This window comes from Hypomesus transpacificus, chromosome 9, assembly GCF_021917145.1.
Source record: "Hypomesus transpacificus isolate Combined female chromosome 9, fHypTra1, whole genome shotgun sequence".
Lineage (NCBI taxonomy): Eukaryota > Metazoa > Chordata > Actinopteri > Osmeriformes > Osmeridae > Hypomesus > Hypomesus transpacificus.
In genome coordinates, this window is record NC_061068.1 from 7,847,404 (window position 1) to 7,869,929 (window position 22,526).

A 22,526-nucleotide genomic window follows, 5' to 3' on the forward strand; every position below is an offset into this window, starting at 1 on the left:
ACCAATAATTTCCCTTGATCTTAGAGAAAACTCACCATTTTTCCCAGGGCTGCTGAAATTAACTATTCATCACTGGTAGAAAAGCAAGAGTGAAGCCCTGTTCTTTTCCAGCTGAAAGCAGGTTTGAACTCTAGCGGTGGTCCTTATTAACATCTTGTTTCAATAGCACAAAAACAACAACAAAGCAACCAAATCCCCTGAGAAAGAAACGTTCATGAGAGGACTGAGAGCTCTGCACATGACTGAGGAAGTGATGACACCTGTCTACACATGGTTTCAAACTAACAACATCTTAGAGAGCCCCTCACTGGTGTCCAGGACACTACCGCAGTCTTGACTTGTTTCTCACTGTCTTGAAGCCTAGAAAGACGAGCCGGGTCTCAGCCCAACCCTTTCCCAGCCAAGCCCATGTCAGCCTCAAGGAGAGGCTCCAAGCCCAGCCTAGCCCAGGCCGAGACAAGAGGCCTCCAGTTCCCACACGCGACTCCCACCCCTGGTCTCACAGCTGCTCTACGGTGTGGTCACACACACCACACTTCATTTCAACTCCTCCATCTATCACTCAGACAGCAGCTCTCATTATGCTGTTTGTGTGGATAGAAGTCTTTCTCTGGTGGTTGGCCGGCATCGTGAGCAACAGCTCTTTCCCTGAAGCCATTATTATTCCATTCTCTATCAGGAAACCTCTAGGATTAGTCACTCTTGTGAGAGTAGGCTTTCCAGATGGACAGTTAGTCACTGGAGATTTTTTAGAGTGTAGGTCTCGTGTTGGACTCATTGATATACAATGTGGGGGCCCACCAGTGTGGTCACTGCCATAACACGGTTGCTTCCTCTCTGATGATGTCATTTCTTCCGGCTTTGAAGACCTTTTCTAATGAGGTTGTGTTCTGTGAGGAGGCGTTCTCAAAACCGATTGACTCGTAGTGTGGGCTACTGATATGACTCACTGTATTGTGACTGTAATATCTAAAGGAATTCTGACATTCTGAACCAAGCTACAGATTTTATTTTTTGTACTGTGAAAACCATTCATAGTGTCTGCAAGGGAAGCAAGAATATCAACATGGATGGCCATCTGACAAATCGCACCAGAAGCCTTTCCATCCCAGTCTAAATGCTTATTGTATTGTACTGCAATATGTTTAAGTTCTGTCTCCAATCCAGATATCAGATAACTACTCTGCAACAAAGACAACATTGCAGCCCCGATTCAAATGGAACACAAACAAAACTACCAGCCATCCTGTCTTGAGGGCGACAGACAAAGAACATTTGAAAGAACAACACACCCTCTTCTTCGTCTGTGTTCTGTTTGCGTTTCTTTCTGGACTTTGAATTCTTTTTCAGCTTCAGGTCCTGCTGGTCCAGTATGAACTGAGTAACTGAAAACCAGAAAACATGGCAAAGGTTAAGAAGGGCCTCGAATAAATGAGATTAAGACAGATTATGTAGCAGTTTGAAAAGGTTTAGTTTGACGGTTAGGTTTGAATAGTCACGGCCGACATTTAGATACATCACAGTTAGCAAATGACACAAACAGAAGGAGCGAGTGAAGGAAGGAAGAAAGAAAGGTGACCCACCCTGTTGCTCAGTCTGAGACTCACGTTTCTTGTCGTTGGCCGGCTCCGTGTGCCTCTGGATGTATCCTTCCAGGTAGCAGCGGAACTTGGGCGAGGGGGCAAAGAAGGCCAGGCTGACGGCCATCAGCTCCCAACCAGCTGCCAAGCTCCTGGGGCTAGTGTTGCCTGTGGTCTGTCTGACCAGCTGCACATATAGCTCGTCCCGCAAGCCCTGCATGCCCCAGCACTTGGTGACAATGAGCAGGGCGGAGTGGCGGCGGTCCAGCCGCGAGGGCCGGTCACCCATGTAGGCCTGAACCAGCTTGAACATTTCGCACGCCTCCTTCCTGACAGCGCGGTCACTGGTCACCAACATAGGCTTCTTGATGGAGCCGCGGTTCCAGGATAGCATGTTGGCGATGGAAACACGTCGGCGGAACAGGCCCTGGGTGTGCATGTTCAGGTGCTTGCTGGCCCAGTCAGCCATGCCTGTGTCTGGGGGTGGGGGCTGGCGCAGGGTGGCATAGGAGAGCTGGTAGGAAGAACCTGCTCTTCCTCCTCCTCCTCCCCCCTCCTCTCCTATCTCTTGGTTGTCATGGGTAACGGGGCGGTGGGGGCCCAAGGAGCCGGTCCGGCCGTCGACCATCCCTTTTTTCCTGCTGTCCAACTGAGCCTGCAGTTCCAGAGTCCCCACCTGCACAGGGAGAGGGAGAAAGAGAGGGGAAGGGACGAGGACAGAAGGAGAGAGGGAGTACGGCAGAAAGAGGGGGAGAGAGTCGAGGGAGAGGGGGAGGAGGAAGTAGAGAGAGGTTCAGTCAGTGGTACGTATCTGTACAGCTGCAGTCTCCTCAGCGTGGTCTGGGCTCTTTCCTCTGCAGTGCAAGGGCTTGGGGGAAATTATTGCAGGGTCAGTACATTTAGTTCCCGACCGGAAGAAGGTGCATCCCTTAAAATGTCCCAAATATCCATATGGATCTGCCAGTCAGGAGCAGGTGACTACAGACAGACACAGCACCTCCTCCTCCTTCTTCTCCAATCGCTAAAAACGAAGTCTTTCCTACCCAAGACCTTCTGATCCCAAGAAGGATTTCAGGCTAGAACAAACCTTCTACAGTCACCGCCCACTGCCCTCAGTGAAAACCAGTAATCCAGCTACACTCAGATAGAGCCAGGAACAACAACAAATCCAGCCAAATCAAAGGAAGAATTTACTATCTGAACATAAAACATGCAGTGTATCTTCTTAATGTGAGCATGATGGAAATTGGGGGGGGGGGGGAGTGTGCCAGACAGGCTGGGGTTGGATTATAATGCATCTCCATGGTTTGGCTTTGGCCGCCAGAGTTTTCATGGCCTTTCATGTACTGGCAGTCTTGAGATGGTGGCAAGGGTCAATAATATGAGCTCAGATCAAACCAGGGATAATTTTGACTGGGCTAGGGGACATTAACTACATATGATTTATACCTCTAATATTTCACCTTTTCCCTTCATACAGATAGCTGAGCCAAATGAGCCATGACATGGGGGTATTCTATTTCTGTATTGGCTTAAACCACAGGTCTATTAAAAAGAAGAAAATGTTCCAAGTTCCTATACTATGTAATGGATAAAATAATATTGGAAACCTCAACAGAGCCTTGTCCAACTTGTCCATATGTGTGTGTGGTTAAATGTGTACTTGTGCGTCTGTGTGTTGCTTTTGAAGCACAGGCAGTCTGAATGTAATCTATTTTACAGTGTATGATGATGTAACAGGAGGTCTGTAGAACATTCCTGGACAGGCTTAAGGGGGCCACTCTTAGTTCTACCCTGGCCAGGCCAAATGGCTGTGACTGCTGCAGCCGTACCACCTCTCTACCTCCTCTCCCTTCTATGCCTGTGCCATATGGGCCGCAGCAGCCCTCCTTCCGGACTACAGGCTGCCACGTCCTGGATCTCTGAGGCTTGGCTCAGCCTCCTGAGGCTCCTGAGCCTCCAGGGCAGGGAGCTGGGGGACATAAGGGCCTGTTGTGTTGGACAGGTGGGGGACAGTAAGAGGGTGACAGGTACCACTGGGCTGATTTGCTTGATGCTTGGCTATGCTTGTCGTCAGGCCTGGACACATCCCATTACTGGACCGTTCCAGTGTTAAACACTGATCTGTTGTGAAGGCCATGGCTGGATGGGTAGGGTGTGATTTATAGGAATTAGAAGCAGCGTGAGAGTAGCTCCCCGAGCTCTGAGACTCAGATCTGGATAAACACGAATGCTTATCTAACAGTTCATGACAGACATATAGTCGCCTTAATTTCAAATCATGTGATCTCGTTGTAATAACATGACACTAAGCAAGTTTCCTTTTTGTTTACATTTATGTGTGTGTAACTTGCATTATGAACTTTTGTGGTGTGTCTGAAACTGTGATGATAAATTAATCTATCCTGTTATCTAGCACTCCATAATATCTGTTAACGTGCAAACATTTTTTGGGAAGACTTCTATAAATTGGATCTTGCACAAAAAACAAGAACTGATATTCAAAAACACTTTGGTCTGGGACCTCAACCTGATCACACATTATACAGGGAATCCTGTGGTAGAAGTAGTCATGGACAGACATCAGTTAGTTAAGATGAATCCAAATAAACCACACAGGAATTAACATACAAATGCAGTTGAAATGAATTTAAAGAATTGACAAGGTCTATAGTTAGTCAGTTTGGAAATGACTATCTTGTTCTCTGCCTCTCTCTCCCCCTCACACACACACACCATACCTGGGGTGGTGGTCCGGAGGTCTCTGGGGAGGACAGACTGGCCTGGCTGGCGATGCTCATCTCCAGAGTGTCCACCTTCTCGTAGGTCCTCTTCTGCCTCCCAGGCATCTCCAGTGGGTTCAAGGCCGCATTGCCATGGTTACCCACCCTGCTCAACGAGCGGCTGGCACCAGCGCCAGAAACGACATCCTCCCTGGATGAGCACCTCCCTCCTCCAAACCACCTGAGGGACTCAGCTGGGGAGCGAGTCCGGGGCACAGCCCCCCTCTCCCCCACCTCACAATCAGCCCTAACCTCCCTCATAGTGTTGGAGCGGCTCACCACCTCCCTCATCTCCGCCATCAGCCTCTCATTGAGGGCACACAGCTCCCCGCTGCTGCCCACTGAGCCGGGCCGACCCCCGGCCCCAACTCTTCTGCGGCTCTTTCTCCTCAGGCTGGGGGAGGGTCCAGTGGAGTAGCCAGAGTCCTGGTAGGTAGCTGCAGGCTGTGGAGGCGGGGTAGGGAAGTCCTGGGAGGCCTGGCTACTTTGTCTACTGTGGCGTGCTTCCATGGCTCTCTGCACAGTGGCCTCCAGGGCCCTCCATGTTTGCTTCTTCTCCAGGGTGTTAGGGCCAGGTGTCCCGGGCTCCCTCTCTCGCTGTTGCCCTCGGGACTGGATCTGGGGCTGAGCCTGGGGATGAGCCTGGGGCTGGTGATGAACCTGGGGATGAGCCTGGGGATGAGCCTGGGGATGAGCCTGGGGATGAGCCTGGGGATGAGCCTGGGGCTGGTGATGGGGATTGGGCTGGGCCTGGGGGTCAGGTCTAGAGATTGGGGAGGGGGTGCGTGTAGGGACAGGAGAGCTGGACAGAACCCCCTGTTTGGGGTCTACGTTGACCATGTGCTTGATGCATTCCAGGCCTGCTGGGCTGTAGTCGGAGGCAGAGGGGTTTCTCTTGTGTCTGGAGCCTAAGTGAGAGGGACCAGGTTGCTGGAGGAACCTGGATTTCTGGAGGCTGTGATTGGGGGTGAGGCGGGGCAGGGAGGGTCCGTTGTGGAGGTGAGCCCCCTCCACCTCCATGTCCACTGGGGGCTCGTCATAGATTGGACACTCTGACACTGGGTCATCATAGAGCGGAGACCCAGAGCCATACTGGGGAGAAACAGGTCGCGGGGTGCTCGTCTGGGACCTCTGAGGGCCAGGGCTAGGGTGGCCAGGGTCGGAGGTCACCAGACAGAAGCTGCCGTTACTCCCCTTCCTCAGGTGGTGAGCCTGACGGGCATCGGCAGCCATCTTGCCAGAAGGGGCAGTCTTATAGCCCTGTACAGAGCAGACGTGACCCCCTGGAGGCTTATTACTAACAGGGAGAAGTGTGAAGGTGTTGTGGCTGTTGGGCTTGGCATGTGTGCTGTGCTGTTGCTGCACGGCAGCACTAGAGGCTCCTCCTGGCTGTGTCCTGCTGACGCTGTTCACCTTCACCAACATGGCTGCCTTGGAGCCCGGAGAGGGCTGCCATCTTTGTGACGGGTCCCTGGCAGAGACAGGAAACACATTCATATATTGACCTGGTGCATTGATAGAGTTCATAAATGTCGTCATTTTTGTCTGTCTACTAATATTTTCTTTAAATTCCAAAGGAAGCCTCTGGCTTGAACTTCCACAATTGGCTTGGGAAAATAGCTCCACACATTTTTACAGAACATTGTAAAATGTTTCACTGACCCTCAGAAGACTTTTGTTCCCTTCATAGTCTAGAAAGCCATTATATCTCAATAACTATTTCTGTTGTGCAACTAAAACCCTAAAAATATAGTATGAGGTCAAGTCATCTAACTGAGGAAAGTTCAGAATCCCAGCTTTTGTCTCAACCAGAAGTGTGGAAAATGACCCAAAGTGTTTAGACCCCTTTACACTTTGAACAACAACCCAATACATTTGTGTCAAACTAATTACATGGCCTCATTTAACACATTTGATGCGCAACTCGACAGAGCTAGATGCCAACTGAACCTCTCCAAATGATTTATGCGATTCCTGAAACCAAAATTTGAGAGCATGATTACAGTCTCAATCTAAAGGAATGATATTCCCAGCATTAGAGAGCCATCTGCCATCAATCTGGTCACACTGTTTTCAGTTTGATCCAACTATTGTTCTCACAGATAGTCAAAATCAGCTTGATGTTAATCAACACATGACTAACATGCATAGGCTTTATGACAAACTGTAAAACGAACATTCAAAGGTTATATGACAAACTGTGACTTATGCAAAATCCTTGAGATCTAAAAAAAAAGAGCTAACTCTGTTTAAGAAACAAAAGTCATTACCGGTATTTTATTGCCACAGATTAAGAATTTTGAATGAAGCCACTTACCTTCACCTCCTCTACATTACAGCTAATTCAGCACAGTAATCAACGTCTGTCAAACCCTAGACCTTTTGTCCTTAGTCGGTCAAATAAAAACATGGTGCTACTGTTCACATGCTTCCTCTTAGCTCAGGGCTCACTGGAAAGCTAAGTTGAGGGCAGGAAGAGGACGGAGAAAGCCCCCCCACATCCCATCTTTTTTGTAACAATATAAGCAATCCCCCCAGGGACGCAGCTTCTCAGACTCCTGCCAAACTTCCTCACCCCCCCCCCCCCCCCCCCCCGAGCCACTGCATAGCCTTCTCTCTCTTTTTGTTGCTCTCTCACACTCTCTGTGTCAGAGTGAGTCACGCCACCTCAGTGGTTTGAAAGTAAACAACCACTTCAAACGGTTCCACAGATACGCCATCCAAAGTCTATAAACAGCTGGTTTGGAGCCACCTGGCAGCACCACAGGCACCCTGGTGCTGCTGGGAACACTCCAAGGATCCCCTTCTCCCTTTCACGCCACAAAAGCCCAATCAAACCCCCCCCCCCCCCCCCCCCCACACACACACACACACACACGTGGGGACAGTCCAAGTTGAGGACCCACTTCAAATTGACACTTTTCAGGCTGTTAGTTCTCACAGAAGGGTGACAGAATGACAAGTTAGCTGGCTGGGTTGAAAGAACAGGAGACCTGTTTCTGCTCGTCATCTATTAATACATGAGTTCTCCCGCTGTCATGTCCATGGCTCGTGGTGTCACCACAAAGAAAACCAGACAGACAGACCAAACCATCATCAGATAATTGAATGACAAAAAGAATAATACACGTAATCAGTTTACTGAGGTACCGTGTAATTACTGTGGTAGAATTATATAAAAGTAACCACGACCACACAACAATAACATACACACACAATAAAAATGGTACTACTCATGGTAAGGTTCCTGTTGTATCAACATGTCAGATGACTAACACAGTATAGTTCATGAGTAGTCTCATTCTCCATCTATGTGCCTGGTTTGAGGGGTGGGCTCTACTTCCTGTGCTGTGAGGCCCCCTGGAGGGAGCTGACACACACACACAAACACAGGAAATGCTTAATGCAACATTCACACAGGAGTAAGGCCGGAACACAAGGGCTAGACGATCCTCATGGAGGCTTTTTTAACAACTTTATTGCCATCCTGCAACTCAGTAGAGCATGTTCTAGATCCTACAGCCATGTTCTCTGTACATGGTGTCAGCCCTCTCAGAAATGCCAATAAACAAAAGCAGAAACTCTATCCTGAGTCTGGCTGTGGTTGAAGGGGTGAAATCAGACACATAACTGAATGAGTCTGCTGGTCTGGCTCCCAGCTCTGAGGATTTCACTTGGCTTTGTGTCTGTTGTTCAGTAGTCATTGTCCAAGCTAGGGGGGTGCAAGCTAATGCATTGAGCCCCCCAGCATTGGTACAGTATGTGGAGTGTCAGCACTGAGCGGACTACAGATGATTATCATGATCACATGGGGACTGTGGTCAACTTCGACTCTCTGTCTGTGAAAAGAGAGAGAGAGAGAGAGAGAGAGAGAGCGAGAGACAGTGAGAAAAAGAGAAGGTGGAGAAGGAGGAGACATGAAAAAAAAAAAACAGAAAATAGGAGGAGAGATAGACAGAGAAGTGAGAGAAGCAGAAAGAGAGAGAGAGAGAGAGAGAGAGAGAGAGAGAGAGAGAGAGAGAGCGCAAGGCCGGCGTGAGTGTGTAAATGAGAGGAGGATTAGTCGTGGGAGAGTGCGGAGGGGGAATGAGCGGGAACGCTGGCATTCCTTAGGGCTCATTCTGGGGCCTCTAGGGTGGAGAGAAGCCTCACACAATGGATAACTGTGCTATCGTCACGGCAACGCCTCTAAACGGCAGCAATCGAGGGGTGGGGGGTGGTGCAAAGGTTGAGGCCAATTTTTGAAAGAGCACCTCAACCTACAGATTAACTCAAACAAACACATTCTTATATAACAGAAAGCACCACATCAGTCTTTCTTGGGCCCTTGATAAACATGTTTGCTTTACCACAACTATAAAGCCAGTCTCCTGCGTTACATCATGCTAACTGCAGTACCTGGCATGTATTTTCAGATGTTTGTAAAGAGAGATTATATATCCCACAATTCATCATAAGGTCCCCCAAAGCATATTATTTTCATGTGTAGACACATTTGAATATCAGCCATTCTTGTCCAAACACACATTCCATCAAACATGTGAGGACAACACAGAAGTTGAAATGAAGTTAGTCCTCTGGAGCCCAACGGACTAATTTGATTCGCTTATGGGGCAGCAAATCAACTTAACGGTCAGCAAATTTCAATTAGTCTTGGTAGCTCTGGTGTCTTACGCCGCTGACCAGTCTGTATGCTGCACTAAATATGAGGGTTGACGCAAAAACGTACTAAATATACATAAGCTATTTGCAATAAATATTCCAGTTCTGTATCCTTCCTGGAATAACCATCATATGAGTCAGTGGGGCGGATAGGGATATCGACTGGGACGTTCTTAAATATACCCCCGGGGAGTAGTGGGGACCAAACAGGATTATTATTATCATCTGCCAGACAGGAAAAGGAAAAGAGGTTGCACAGGCCAAGCACTATACACACAAACACCTCGGAGTCTGGCCAATCAGACCCTCGCAATCTGCACAAAGGAAGGAAATGGAGAGACAAAGAGGATTCACCGAGACAATGTCATGGCCGTTCTAGCGACACTGAACATGGCACACCCTTTAGCGCTCAGCAGACCACAATAAACACATACAGTCCATATGGCATACACTGACACTACACTGACACACAAGCCATATGACATAGTCTATTCAAAGGCCTGAGAAACACTTAGAGGAGCAGTGAGAGACATGGGACTTGGAGACACCTCTGAGGGTGAGGACCCAGCTGTCCTTTAGCAGCTGAAGTTACGCACCGCCCTCTCCTGAGCCACCGTGTCTACCAGCTGCACATACCTCTGGCAAGATCCCCACCCACCCACCTCACCCTCCATCCAACCACCCAGACAGGAAACCCTGGCCTGGGCCAGGGACACCGGCTGGGAGCGCTGCTCTCCATGACTCAGGGATACGGTGACACAGAGGCCATCACATCTTGACGCCAGAGAGACGTGCCCTCTCGAATGTGAACGACGACCCCACATGTGTTCATGTAAAACGATACCCTAGCAGGACACACTTCTTGGATTACAGATACGGTGTGTAAAAGTGCAGTTTAAAATGTTCCTTTCTACAACCACAAAACAGATCTGGAGGTGCTCGTACTACTGTATAGGTAGTAAGAGACACTGTTCAGACACTGGCAATACACTGGATCAACTATACAGCTTTTGTGTGTCATGCCTGAATCATGACTAAGGCTTATTTACATGTGAAGCCACTGACCCTTCATGAGTCACTGAAAGCCTCCCAGAAACCCTTAAAGAATGTTTAAAATACACATGCTGCACTTTCTGCCCCAGTTCCAACCATAAAGCAGTAGGTCTATAATCTAGTTCTGAAGACACCATACAATTGAGCGTTCACACGGGAGAGACAGAAAACTGGGACAAGCTAGATAAAGGGATACAGAGAGAAATAAGGACGGTCACAATGAACACCCATTTACAAAGTAACATTTAACTAGATCGCAACCCACCAAGTTCAAAGTGTCACTTTGAAATAACTACCAACTATCCAGGCCAACTTAAAAGGAAATGTGGTGAGAGAGCAGAGAAACCTTACCAAGCCAGGAATGAGGATATAAAATAACTACAAGACTTGTTTCCAAGTGTGTGTAAAAAGCTGTGGCTAGTCCGGCATGTTTAGGGAGATGAAAGTGTAAGAGGCTTGTGTTGTCCCTGTAAACATCCACTCAATGTGTGACTTATTAAAACGATCCACTATTCCAACCAGAGACTCCTCCTCGTTTCCTACATCAGTCTACTGGTGATTTTCTTTCAAACACTATTCACTTTCAATTTGACCTGCATGGGGTGTAAGGGGATCTTCCACATTTACAAGCAATTTTTTATAAAATTCCAAACATAAGAAACAGAAAGCACAGGGGAAAAGCCTCTGTCTGGTCTCATTTGAGATTGAAGAGATTGGCTCCAAAAAATCTAGAAACAAACTGTGAGAAAATACGTTAAGAGTTCAAAACGGGACCAAAATAGAAACATCTATATTACATGTCATGGGAAGCTGTCTGCATAAAATAGCTGACAATCCAGAACAGCGAGTTCCTAGTGTGTTTGATCTCTTGTCTGAATGCCTCAAACAGAAGACCACCAATCACTGATGTGTACTACTGTGTCATTAGAGTCTAAATGAGAAGGAACACACTGCTGATTTGGCAGCATTGTTCACTACTCAGCAGCTCCTGACTTCCTCTTAGAGAAAGCTCTCCACTGACCCTGGGGAAACTTGTGCTCCACCGCGGGCCTTTCTTCCTCAAGTGGTTTATTATAGCCCACCCAGGACAAAGGTGCACTGTGACCCTAATGTGAACCATCCCAGGTCACTTCTGGGTTATCTTACACCACTCTGCTGTGTGCCCACAACAAGCATGACATTTCCCCTTAAATTTAGCCACTCTCTGTAACTTATTAGACACCATGAAGCAAGGCATCTTACACACAGCTCAGAAGTAACATTGGTGAAATGTACAACAGATGTGACAAGAAGAAAGCCACTGTCAGCTTTAACCTTTTATATTTCCTACAGATCAGCTCCCTGCTAGGACATGTTAGGGACATGTTTCAGCCCTGGAGTTTACGGTGTTTTCCTGGTGAGGTCCACAGTGTGAAAATACCCAGAAAGTCCCAGAACATGTGATAAGAGTTAGCCAATGAGTAACAGATTTAGAGCTGCCTTCATCACACACATGCATGTACACACACACGTACACGCACACACCAGGAAACTGGATCCATAAAACATGCCGTGTGGAATAACATAGATGCTGTGATTTCGGAAAACAGACAGATAGGTATCATCATGGTATGGTGGACAACATGTTTTTTTGCTTTCATTTTGTTTGGTTCCTGATATTATTTTGTGGGGAGAGTTGGGGACATTTTCATGTGATTAAAAGCCAGATAAAATGTTCAAGCTTAGCACAAATTCTCTGGCATTGCATAACTTCAGGCAAAGATGTCAAGAGGGTTAATAAGGAAAGAACATTTAAAAGGGGATTTTAGTATATCGCCAAAACCTCAAATAGAGGAAATAAGAACAAAATAAGAACTGGGACATCTGAAAATCTGAATGACTTGACGATGTTCACATGAAAATGCCCCCAAGACCTTCCATTAAAATATCAGCAATCAACTGTCTACATATGTTCCCTTTCAGGAACACCTTTACCTACCACATGTGCCCTGTTCAACTCTGACCCCACAATATTACACAACTGCTAAGGTTTCCCCTCCCCTGAGGATCCTTACAGCTCACCCATGTCATTATCAATAAGTTAGACTGAGCTGAAGAAGAGCTGTTCCTCCCGAACCCCAAACATGAAACCACTGAGTTGTTTTGATCCATTTTTGCGCTGTCACATTCCAGAGTCTCTCCTCATTACGTGGTCGTATCTAATTACTTGCTAAGAGAGACAGAGAAAAGCCAGGGAGAAACACCATATGGCTGAGTGGGGTGTATAGCCCATGTGAGCCTCAAAGACACAGCTGTCCATTGTTTTGGGGAAACAGAGAGACTTCTGGGAAAGGTTGAGTCATTAGGGACGACCACCGAGCTGAGTGGAGTCAAGGAGGCTTTGGGCTCTCCAACAGTGAGGGTCGAGCAATTTGTTACCCCTCCAGTTTACGTAATCATCAGGGCCAGGGGTCAAAGGAGCGAGAGCTCGTCCTGGTGCCTGTGAGCTCCAGCACATGGCAGGGGATGATCCAGGATGAGGAGAAGACCTCTGCACACCGCAGGAGACCTTCTGTAAACAGCAGGCCCCTCCTGTTTCTGACTAGAACCAAGCTGTTCTGCATCTGTCTTACCCAAGATGGACTCCTTCACATGCCCCATCAAGTGTGCTCGGTTCATAAACACACAAATCTGGCTATGAAATGATATCAAGGGAGGGAACCCATGTGGTCACGTTTGAACTGCGGTGGTTCAAATGTCCTCCTCCAGAGAGCCCGTTGTCTTTCATGGTTAGGGACCTGGGTTTGTTTTAGAAATGAAATGTGCATATAGGACTAAAGAGAGGCAGCCATGATCACACAGGGGCACAAAGACTGGCCTGGTGGCCGAGGGCCAGAGGAAATACAACTGGCATGCCTGGAATCTGACTCTGAGGGAGCCATGGTGGTTTGGACTATGCCACAGAGCAGGGCACATGATGGGGTCTCTGAAAGGCTTACTGTTAGGGCCTTTATCCAAACAGCCATGTGGGGGTAAATGTCATGCACACTAATAGAACTGCACACTGTCTTCGCATTTGGAAGCAATTTGCTCAAAGTACCGAGTACGGTTCACAGGCGATGCTACGGAAACACAAGCATGTGGAACGTTAAGATAAGTGAGAATAAAAATAAAAGAGTTTCGAATGTATACCATTATTGGTCAATTGTTTCGCGTCATGAAAATATGATCTTCCAATAACTAAGTACATTCTCTTCTGTTGTGTCACGGTGATGTGGGGTGATGAGACCAGGCTGACGGGACGTACCTCTGGGGATCCCTGCTGGCGTCCGTGGAGCCGTCTCCCGGAGGTCTGCTGTCCACCCTCGGGCCTGCCTCCGGCTCCGTGTTCTCCTTCTCGCTGATGTCAGGGGGTCTGGGGCTGGGAGGGCCCTGCTCAGGCAGAGGGGTGCGGCGTCCCTGGCTCCCAATACTCCCTGTCCCAGGATGCCTTTCTCCGGTCCCCCCTGCTCGCTTGGCCTCCGAGCAGCGCTTTATGGCCTGTAGCTGGGACAGGGGCACGATATCACCGCCCTGGGGGCGATGCCAGACGGTGCGGCGGCCAACAGAGTTGTAGTAGTAGAAGCGGCCGCTCTGGGGGTCGAAGAGCTCCCACCACTGGTTGCCGTCGGCCTGCCGTACGGGGGCGCCCAAGGGGGGGTCCCAGCCACACTCGCCGGTGGCCAGGTTGACGTACATGCGCTCCCGGGAGCGGGGCTCCAGGATCTCCACCCAATCAGAGCTGGAAAAAAGACACAGGAGAGACAGTCACCAGGACAGCAGAGAGAAGGAAAGACCACCAGTGATTACAGCCAATCATCGCTTTATGGGACATCAGACTTCAAACCGCAGAACCCCAGTGTCCCTGGACAAACCCTGTTCAAAAGGCCATATGGAGCAGGAGGGATTGTTTGTGTCCACCACACGTATCCATCTGTGTGTGAGTGTGGGGAGCGCTGGTTCAGCAGTGATGTCACCTCTCTGGTGAGCAGAGGAGCAGCAGGAGTAGCAGTGTGTGTTGTTCTGACTAAGAGACAGGTGGACACGCTCGGTATGGCACCAGGACCAGCGCCAGGCCCGGCCAGCAGGCCCGAGGAGCAGCATCCGCTCCCAGCACCACCAGAAAAGCTGAGCAGTGCTAGCAGCAAACCCAGCATGACCTACAGAGACACCGACTGGCCCACATACACGATACAGAGCAATGCTTCAAAGAGAAGAAGGGCAAGCCGTCAGGCTCAGACACAATGGTATCATGAACTACATTTCAGAGAAAGCCGGAGGGTTTTAAGGTAGTCGGTAGAGATACCTCTTTTATAAAACGGTATTTTGCAAATGTGGAATCGCTTTATGAAATATCACATTCACTGTGCCTTTAGAGCAATCATATAATTATTTCCCAGCATGGTAGAGCTTATGAAACAGAAAGGGTAGAGGTGGAGGAATTGTTTTATTGGGATGGACTTTTGGTCACTGACAAGATTAGGACACATGCCCAAAGCCAGGCCACCTGCGGCAGAGTGGGGGCAGGGGGATACTGTGACCAAATGCACACATTTGTTCCTGGTGCTCTCGCCAAGAAAGACCCCTATTCCCAGCCTCCAAAATAGCCACAGACAAGCAGTGCCAAGCAGCTCTGCCAGGAGTGTCGTCTCTGCTGTACGATAGCCAAACTCCTTCTTACCATTTTATATTCAATCTAAATGTCTTAATCCAATTCAGTGTACTGTGACAAACTCCGTACTTCTGAGGTGTACATGTCTTCGTCCAGCATCAAGCTGAAGCTCTCCACATTGCCCCTCTCAAAGCCAGGTTGACGTGGAGGGGCACAGGAGTACGCCACCCCTGCCAGTGTTGCTCCATGCTGCACACAGGAGCGGAGAGGCCATCTGTTCCGACGCTCGACAAGCTCAGAACCGAGGGTCACGGCTCACATGACTGTCATCAGTGTGACTAGGGGAATCTTAGCCCATATGGAGTGACGAGCGCATCACGAACAGTAGATTGGTCATTTCTTCTTCTCGAGTGTGTGTAAAAGAAGAGATGATGAGGATGAGATGTGTGTACGTCCATGTGTGGTGTATGTGTTTCTCCTAAGAGCAGCCATCATGGCGATAGAGGTTAACCTGTCTGGCTAGTGGCAACACACAAAGAAGGAGCTGGAAAAAAGGCAATTTTACTTTACGAGAGCAGACGACTTTTAAGCTGACAGATCTACAGGAAAAACATGGAATAAAGGGACGTTCAGAGTGAGTCAGTCAGCCTCCCCCCCAAACGACAAAAACCTTCAGCCTCTCACTGCACTAAAGTCCCTATAGGGGCTTACACACGCATGCATACACACACACGCGCACGCACATACACAACCCTTCATGCTGAATTTCTCCCAGTCATGTGTTTGGCATTACATTATTGTAATGAGAAAAAAAGATGGGAGCCAAATTCCAGATATGAACACATGTGCACAGGAACATGCCACGTGAACGCTCCTACAGGAAACCCGGGTTCGAGGGTCAGCGGCGCAGGCCATCGTAAACGGGACAGACACAGTGTGGGGTTAGTGGTTGCGTAAGGGCCCTTCCTTCTGGATAAATAAACAGTAGTCAGAGCAGAGTAGAGCCATGGGTTTTCTGTTGACAGGCAGAGATAAGCTGGAAGATAGACTGGTCGTCATGTTCGGAAATTCTTGGAAGAGGTATTCTGGGAGTGCTTTTAGGAGATGGTCTCCCCCCGTGTCTGTGTCTAACGTTGTGAAGTGTGACATCCCTCACCCTCTTCACTCCACAAGGGAGACACGCTGTGTACGAGCGCAGAGCTGGGAGTCTGGAGCTCGTGGCTGGTACCGTGTGTCACCCCGTAGGTTTATAGAGGTAGTACTGTTGGTCAATTGCTCATGAAGGAACGGGAAGACAGAGCAGTTCAACACAAAGTCTGACTAAGAAAGCCCTGTGACCTGAGACCACTCACTGAGGGTGCTCCTAATGGTGTGGAATTCAGTCTGCGTTGCCTCAGTGAACTCAGACTTAAACTGCAAATGTTTTGTTACAATCGAATATTTAGTCATTACACACGTGCTAGTGTGACCAACGCACATAGCACCTGATTCACCTCAGAGTTGATCAATGTCATTGAAGCATATATTAGTTCTACCCTGAGACGGCTTCTCGGTATGACAATGACACCATTCAGCGGGTGCAGTTCATTAAACATGGGTAGGAGTCTCTCAACATGACGCTCAGAAATAATACAGCAACTATGGTTGTGCTTAGGAGCAAGTGGAAAAATATGGCCTTCAAATAAGCTTTGGTGTTTAGTCTTGTACTCTTCATCTGATAACACAGACCATCATCTCCCACGGCACACTGCTTCTTTGTCTCCCATCTGGGTCAAGGAGACCATTTTGCAGCACATGGTTATTCTAGGATGACTAAAAATAAGTCCAGTCAAATAGAATAACACCTCTGCAAACACAGAAAACCTGACAGAACGCTGCACCAAAACGGGAAGCCCATCTCTCTACCCCATCCTGTTGCTGCCAAAGTGTTAGAGATCTTGCTCTGAAGAAAATATTTCATCCAACTGTAATTTACAGTCATAAAATCCATAGTCCAGAAATAACATCTGATCTTATAGAGATTTCCTGGAGTGGAGAACAACACTGGTCATGGAATCTGCTCCATTGTTCTAGAAAGAAACCGTAAATGGCACTTTTCCTAGCAGTGAAAAACAGGAGTGGACAATTCATTGTCTGAAAATAGGGCAACACGTAGCTTTCTCTCATTGTTTTATGTTGGCTTTCTGTCCTCCTCAATTTCCTAGCTAGTTTTACTTTTTTTCCCAATGGAAAGATGAATCATAGAGACAAAAAGTTTAAAAAAAGTGCAATGGTCAGAGAAAAGGCAGATGAGTCAGTTTGTTATCAACTCATCAGGTCAAGGCTGTTGAGGAGCTTATCACTCGAATACCATTCTGCTGGTTCTGATTCATTGACAGCACCTTCTCAGACGTGTAGCTAAATAAGGGATTATTATGTGTTTGTTTGCTCTTGAATTAATTTGTAGAGAGACAATAGGCACCAGTGACGAACCTTAACTCCCATTTAACATTTACTGCTCTCGTAAACTAACCTCTAACCTCGCCTAACAACAGGCTATTCTGAGCTGGTCTCTGGACAGTTCCCCTGAGGGACCTGAGGCTGCCGTTTCTAACAGGCTCTGCCATTCATCTGGGTAATCTTAGAGTTCAGTTCACCAGCCACAGCAACAAGTGCCAAAGTCCGCCTTTGTGTATTTACAGACCTGCCATTTCCTATCTGGAGACAAAATACATCCTTACTCCTCAGATACAGTTTAAAAATATAAAGTCACAGTAAAGCTTACAAGCTAAATTTCTCCCTGCTCACCTTGCATTTCAAACATGAGTTGCTAGCCATCTGCTGCAGCCTTGCGAGCAGTGGCATGCACCTCAATATTAAGGCAGTAATAATCAGGTCCAGACAGCGCTCGGTGTCATTGGACGTTATGTTCAAAGTCTAAATAGACCGCCTGCTCCTAGGCAACGTGCTTATCTAAATATTGTAAAACAAGAGTGAAGACATGAACTGTGTGTGCTCTGCAGTAGCTTCATGAGCCGTGTGTGATGAGAAACATAAAGCCTGTTTACAGTGTGGACTGTGATGGACTGGAACAGAGCAAGCAGCTCTCAAACACGTCCAAGAAATACAGATATTGAAGTGAATGAGGAGGTCCTGTCAGCAACGTAACTTAACTTTTCAAACTGTTTCTGTACATGTAAGATATATCTATATTTCTAAGCAATAATTAAGGCATTTTAAGACTAAATACCAAGAAAACCTTAAGACCCATATCTAACTAAGTCCATTTTTGGTTGGGACAGAGGCGTATGTGTGAAGTGTTTATGTGGGTCAGCATTGTAGAGGCCTCGTGCAGGCTCCCACACCCTGGTCACAGAGAACAATCACATGAAGGGGGGGGAAAGAGCACATGTTTCAGATGACGGAAAAAGCTGTGCACCTGTCACAAACACATTCTTTGGTTCTTTTGTTCAATCCCATTCCTACCGTTCCACCAAGGGCAGGGGTCAACAACAAAAAACTACTGACAATTAGTGCGTGTTTGTGAGTCTGTTTGTGTACATCTTACAGACCAGTATGACCGCTACTGAAGGTGCAGTCTATAACAGGATAACAGACTTCCATGGAACTGTTGGCATTCATCCCCATAGCAACTCCATCCAAGTAACACTACGGTTAAATCACTGTGTGTTAGGCATCCGTTTCAGATTCTACAGTACAAAGCTCTCTTAAAACTGTATCCATTCTTACCAGCTGCCTCTTCAGAATTACAATGGGTTTATTTGCCATTCCACTAAAGGAACCATAGTACTAAATTCCCTGGTACAAGTAATTGTGGTTAGTGTTAAAAGCTTCCTTGCCTTAAGGGCAGAGGGCAGCCTGTGAGGGGAGGCGTACAGGGCTTGTGTGATCTCTGTGGTGTGAAAAGTCTCTCCAAGCCCTGCCTGGAGGCCATGCAGGATCATGTATCATGTATGAAGTGAATGTTATGATGGTAAAGGTACATGGTCTTGCATAGTCTTCAAAGTGGGTTCTATTTTTCCCTTTCCCACTGTACTTGAGGGAGGTCTATCTACAGACTGACAGGCCCCATGCTATGCACTGTTCCGACAGGTTTTCACCTTCCTTCCTCACCCTGAGGGGGGACAACAGTTGCTCTTGTCCATTCCTCACACCGCCTGCTCCGTCGCTGGGGCCGGGTCTGAAGCGAATGTTTCATTATGTTCTGCATGATAAAACAGGCCTTGTGTTTGCCGCTCCGGCCTCAGAGACGGGCAGAGTGGCAGCAGGCCAAGGACGGGAAGAGGGGTCAAGCACTTTAAGCCAAAGCAGTCGCAGCCACATGCCTGGCAGAGCAAAGCAGGGCTGGAAACTGTACCCCTCTGCAGTCACCTTCACCCCTCTGCAGACACCTCCACCCCTCTGCAGACACCTCCACCCCTCTGCAGACACCTCCACCCCTCTGCAGTCACCTTCACCCCCCTACAGTCACCTCCACCCCTCTGCAGTCACCTCCACCCCTCTGCAGACACCTCCACCCCCCTGCAGACACCTCCACCCCTCTGCAGTCACCTCCACCCCTCTGCAGACCCCTCCACCCCTCTGCAGTCACCTCCACCCCTCTGCAGTCACCTCCACCCCTCTGCAGACACCTCCACCCCTCTGCAGACCCCTCCACCCCTCTGCAGTCACCTCCACCCCTCTGCAGACACCTCCACCCCTCTGCAGTCACCTCCACCCCTCTGCAGTCACCTCCAGCCCTCTGCAGTCACCTCCACCCCTCTGCAGACACCTCCACCCCCCTGCAGTCACCTCCACCCCCCTGCAGACCCCTCCACCCCCCTGCAGACACCTTTACCCCCCTACAGACACCTCCACCCCTCTGCAGACACCTCCACCCCTCTGCAGTCACCTCCACCCCTCTGCAGTCACCCCCCTGCAGACACCTCTACACAGACAGAAGAGACAGGTAGATGGCTGATATAGCCTGGAGAGCTTACAGTCAGATGGTGTAACAGATGCTCTAGTCTGGTGTCCGTGGTGAATGGTATCACTTTAAGGTGTGAGTCATTTGCAGTGACTCTACACACCTCAAAACGGGACTATCTGGTTTCTGTGCCTCAGAGCTTTAGAGAGTGCAGTAATTGTAACTGGGCTCAATTTTCAACGCACTGGTCCAACCTGCGTAGTGCTGCTGTCAGATGTCCTCTGTGGTGTACAAAAGAACTTTGTGTGTGAAGAAAAGCACATTAAGACCATGACCAGTTTTATTAGGGAAGCATGTTCCAAAGTCCCAAACCATCTTAACAAGTTGCATCAGAAAACCAAGAGTTGTCTGTACACAAAGCCTCAGAGGGGCCTTATTCTGTATAGAATGAAAGCTCCTGAGCTGACAAGCCAGTCCAACGGTGAGTCATAATCATATGCATTCCAATCCTTGTGCAGTCTACCCTATGCTAATGCCTGATAGCAGACAATGGACACTATTGTCAAATTAACAACCAGGCTTCATTCAGCTACAACTGTCTCCATTTCCGTTCCCACATGGCAGCCAGCCAATCAGAGCTTTGTGCTTAAGCCCAGGGGGAGGAGCTTGGAACATATTTGGGAGAAGTGGGGTGACCTCCTACAACAGCTGCCATAAGCCACAACCAGAGACAGTTTTCATTCTCCTGGCACAGGATTAGACTGGATTCTGCAAGGTCGTTCCAGCACCTCCAGCAAAGCTACTCTTTCCCATGCCACTTCCAGCTGGCAGGATGAATATGATACACGTTCTGTCCAGATATATACAGTGCCATGACTTAGAGGTTCTTAAAGTTGTTCTGTTCCTTGCCTAAATAGTAAATGGATAGAGATACTCCTCTATGGCTTCTGTTTGGAGGTCATTATTAAAGCCCTGTTCTGTTCTTCTGTCCACTGAAGCAGAAGCATGAGGACTGCTGGTTAAACTTCTGACCCCTCACAGCTGAGCAGACCAGTCACACGCTCTGTATGACACACATGGCAGAAACAGGGTCAATCCAAAACAAACCGTTTTATAGGGGCCAGTGCGACCACTTACAGCCCCTGTGCTCCCACAGATCCTCCTACCCTTTCTGGCCTATGACAAATGGACGTTTTACCAGGTCAGAGGGCCTCTGGACATGAGTGAGCATGTGCAGGAGACATGGAGGGACAAATCACGGTGTTTACCAAATACAGGACAGACTCCCTGTCTGGTACACCAGCTGTCAATCCAGGAACAATGGGGTCACTTGTCCAAACATTGAGAAAAAATAACTGATGAGGATGTAATTGTGATTAATGGACATTAACATCATTTTTCAATGTAATTTCTTAATTTTGAGGTGAGAATGCGACAAATGAGGACAAGTGCACACACTAGGGTCTAACCAGATGTTTTTTCTGCAGGGAGGAACCATTTAAATAGAGAGGGAATTTCAACCATAGACATCTGCTTGGTGCCTGCTCAACATAATACTACTTTGGGCTTGTCTAACTTTATAGCTGACATTGATGCCAAATGCATTGAGAACACAACCCCCAACCATTAGCCTTCTTCTGCTGACATGACAAACGAGGCCAGAGTCTGAGCATGGGGCAGTGATGGGGTGAAAGGGGGGTCAGAGGTGGTCAATGAGCCACACAGGAAGGAGGCATCTTGGATCATGATAATTCCCCCCAAAGAAATGGGCTTCTGAGAGCCGATCCTGGGTCAGACCCAGAGCCTGGTTAAGCTGTTAATGCTCCACACTGAGGGGAGCTGGACAGGGGTGTCATCATAACATCCTCCACCTGTTCTAGTATTTCAGGGTATTGGGACTGATAAGCATTCTCCTAATAGCAGCAGAATGATCGTGGAGTGAAAGGAATAAGACAGGCAGCTTTGCGCAAATATGACATAAATGTGTATCTTAGTAACAAGAATTAACTTTACGACTGATGACGTACAGTATTAGTTAACTTGAATGGAAGATATGACTAAGTGTATCCGATCATACCACGCCATACCATCCTATACTCTGGGAATGTTATTCTTTATCATGCCATCTAGGAACATTCAGATAACTTGGACTGGCCATCAGGTTTGAACATAGTTTAGGCAAGCAAGTTAAGCCAGCTCTTTATCCCAGTGTAAGAGGGATTGCAAATGTCAGGGGCTGGATGGGCACAGACAAATGTGAATAGACAAATCACCTAGGCTACACAGCCTTTGTACAAAGCTTACAACAATCACATGGTGGTGAAAAGAGGGAACAGAAGGAACCATGTTGATCTTTCCCCAATGTTTTAACCCATTATGGCACCGACGAGCAACTGGAACCACGGAAGAAGGAGTCTCAAACGCGTCACACTTCCTCCCAACAGGCCAATCAAACAGATCTGTCTTCAAAGCCATTGTTTGACGGATGTCCTGCGTCTGTATTGTCACATGAGGCCCAAAAGGCCTGGCTGTGCACTGAGGTAACCTTGCTGAAGGAATGCAGTGTCCTGTGTTCCTTTGTCTGCCGACCATTGGGGGCCAGCAGAGTAAACAAGGAGACAACATCCTAGTGTGGCTCATCTCTGCTTGCACTTTGATAGACTGACCTGAAAGAATGTTAGGCATAAAATAGGTAAGATTGATTAGCTAGACAGAATGAAGGCCCTCACTAACAAAACTACATTGTAGTGTGAGTAGATTTTGTCCCATCAGATTTTTTGGAGCCATGATTAGCTTCAGCAGAGCAGAGGAGTTACTTGGTTTATCAGAGAACAAGGGGCAAGTAAGGTGTGGCCCTAAATTAGGTTGTATTTGGGATAAGCACCGAACTAACTACACTGTGTAGGTCTAGA

The 22,526-nt window shown here is 48.0% G+C and overlaps 1 protein-coding gene across 3 annotated transcripts in view; it reads right to left on the reverse strand.

Annotated features, from left to right (window-relative positions):
- The window catches only part of arhgap46a (Rho GTPase activating protein 46a), a 28,485-nt gene that overhangs the window by 4,020 nt on the left and 1,939 nt on the right, over positions 1-22,526 (reverse strand). Inside the window, exons 2-5 of one of the 3 annotated variants that reach the window (XM_047025006.1) lie at positions 13,365-13,838; positions 4,322-5,834; positions 1,608-2,256; positions 1,293-1,385 (exon numbers count right to left, since the gene is read on the reverse strand). In XM_047025006.1, the coding sequence (XP_046880962.1) occupies positions 1,293-1,385; positions 1,608-2,256; positions 4,322-5,834; positions 13,365-13,838 (2,729 nt within the window). Of the gene's footprint in view, positions 1-1,292; positions 1,386-1,583; positions 2,257-4,321; positions 5,835-10,429; positions 13,321-13,364; positions 13,839-22,526 lie in introns of those variants that run through there. The other 2 variants (XM_047025005.1, XM_047025007.1) reach the window with 2 other exon arrangements.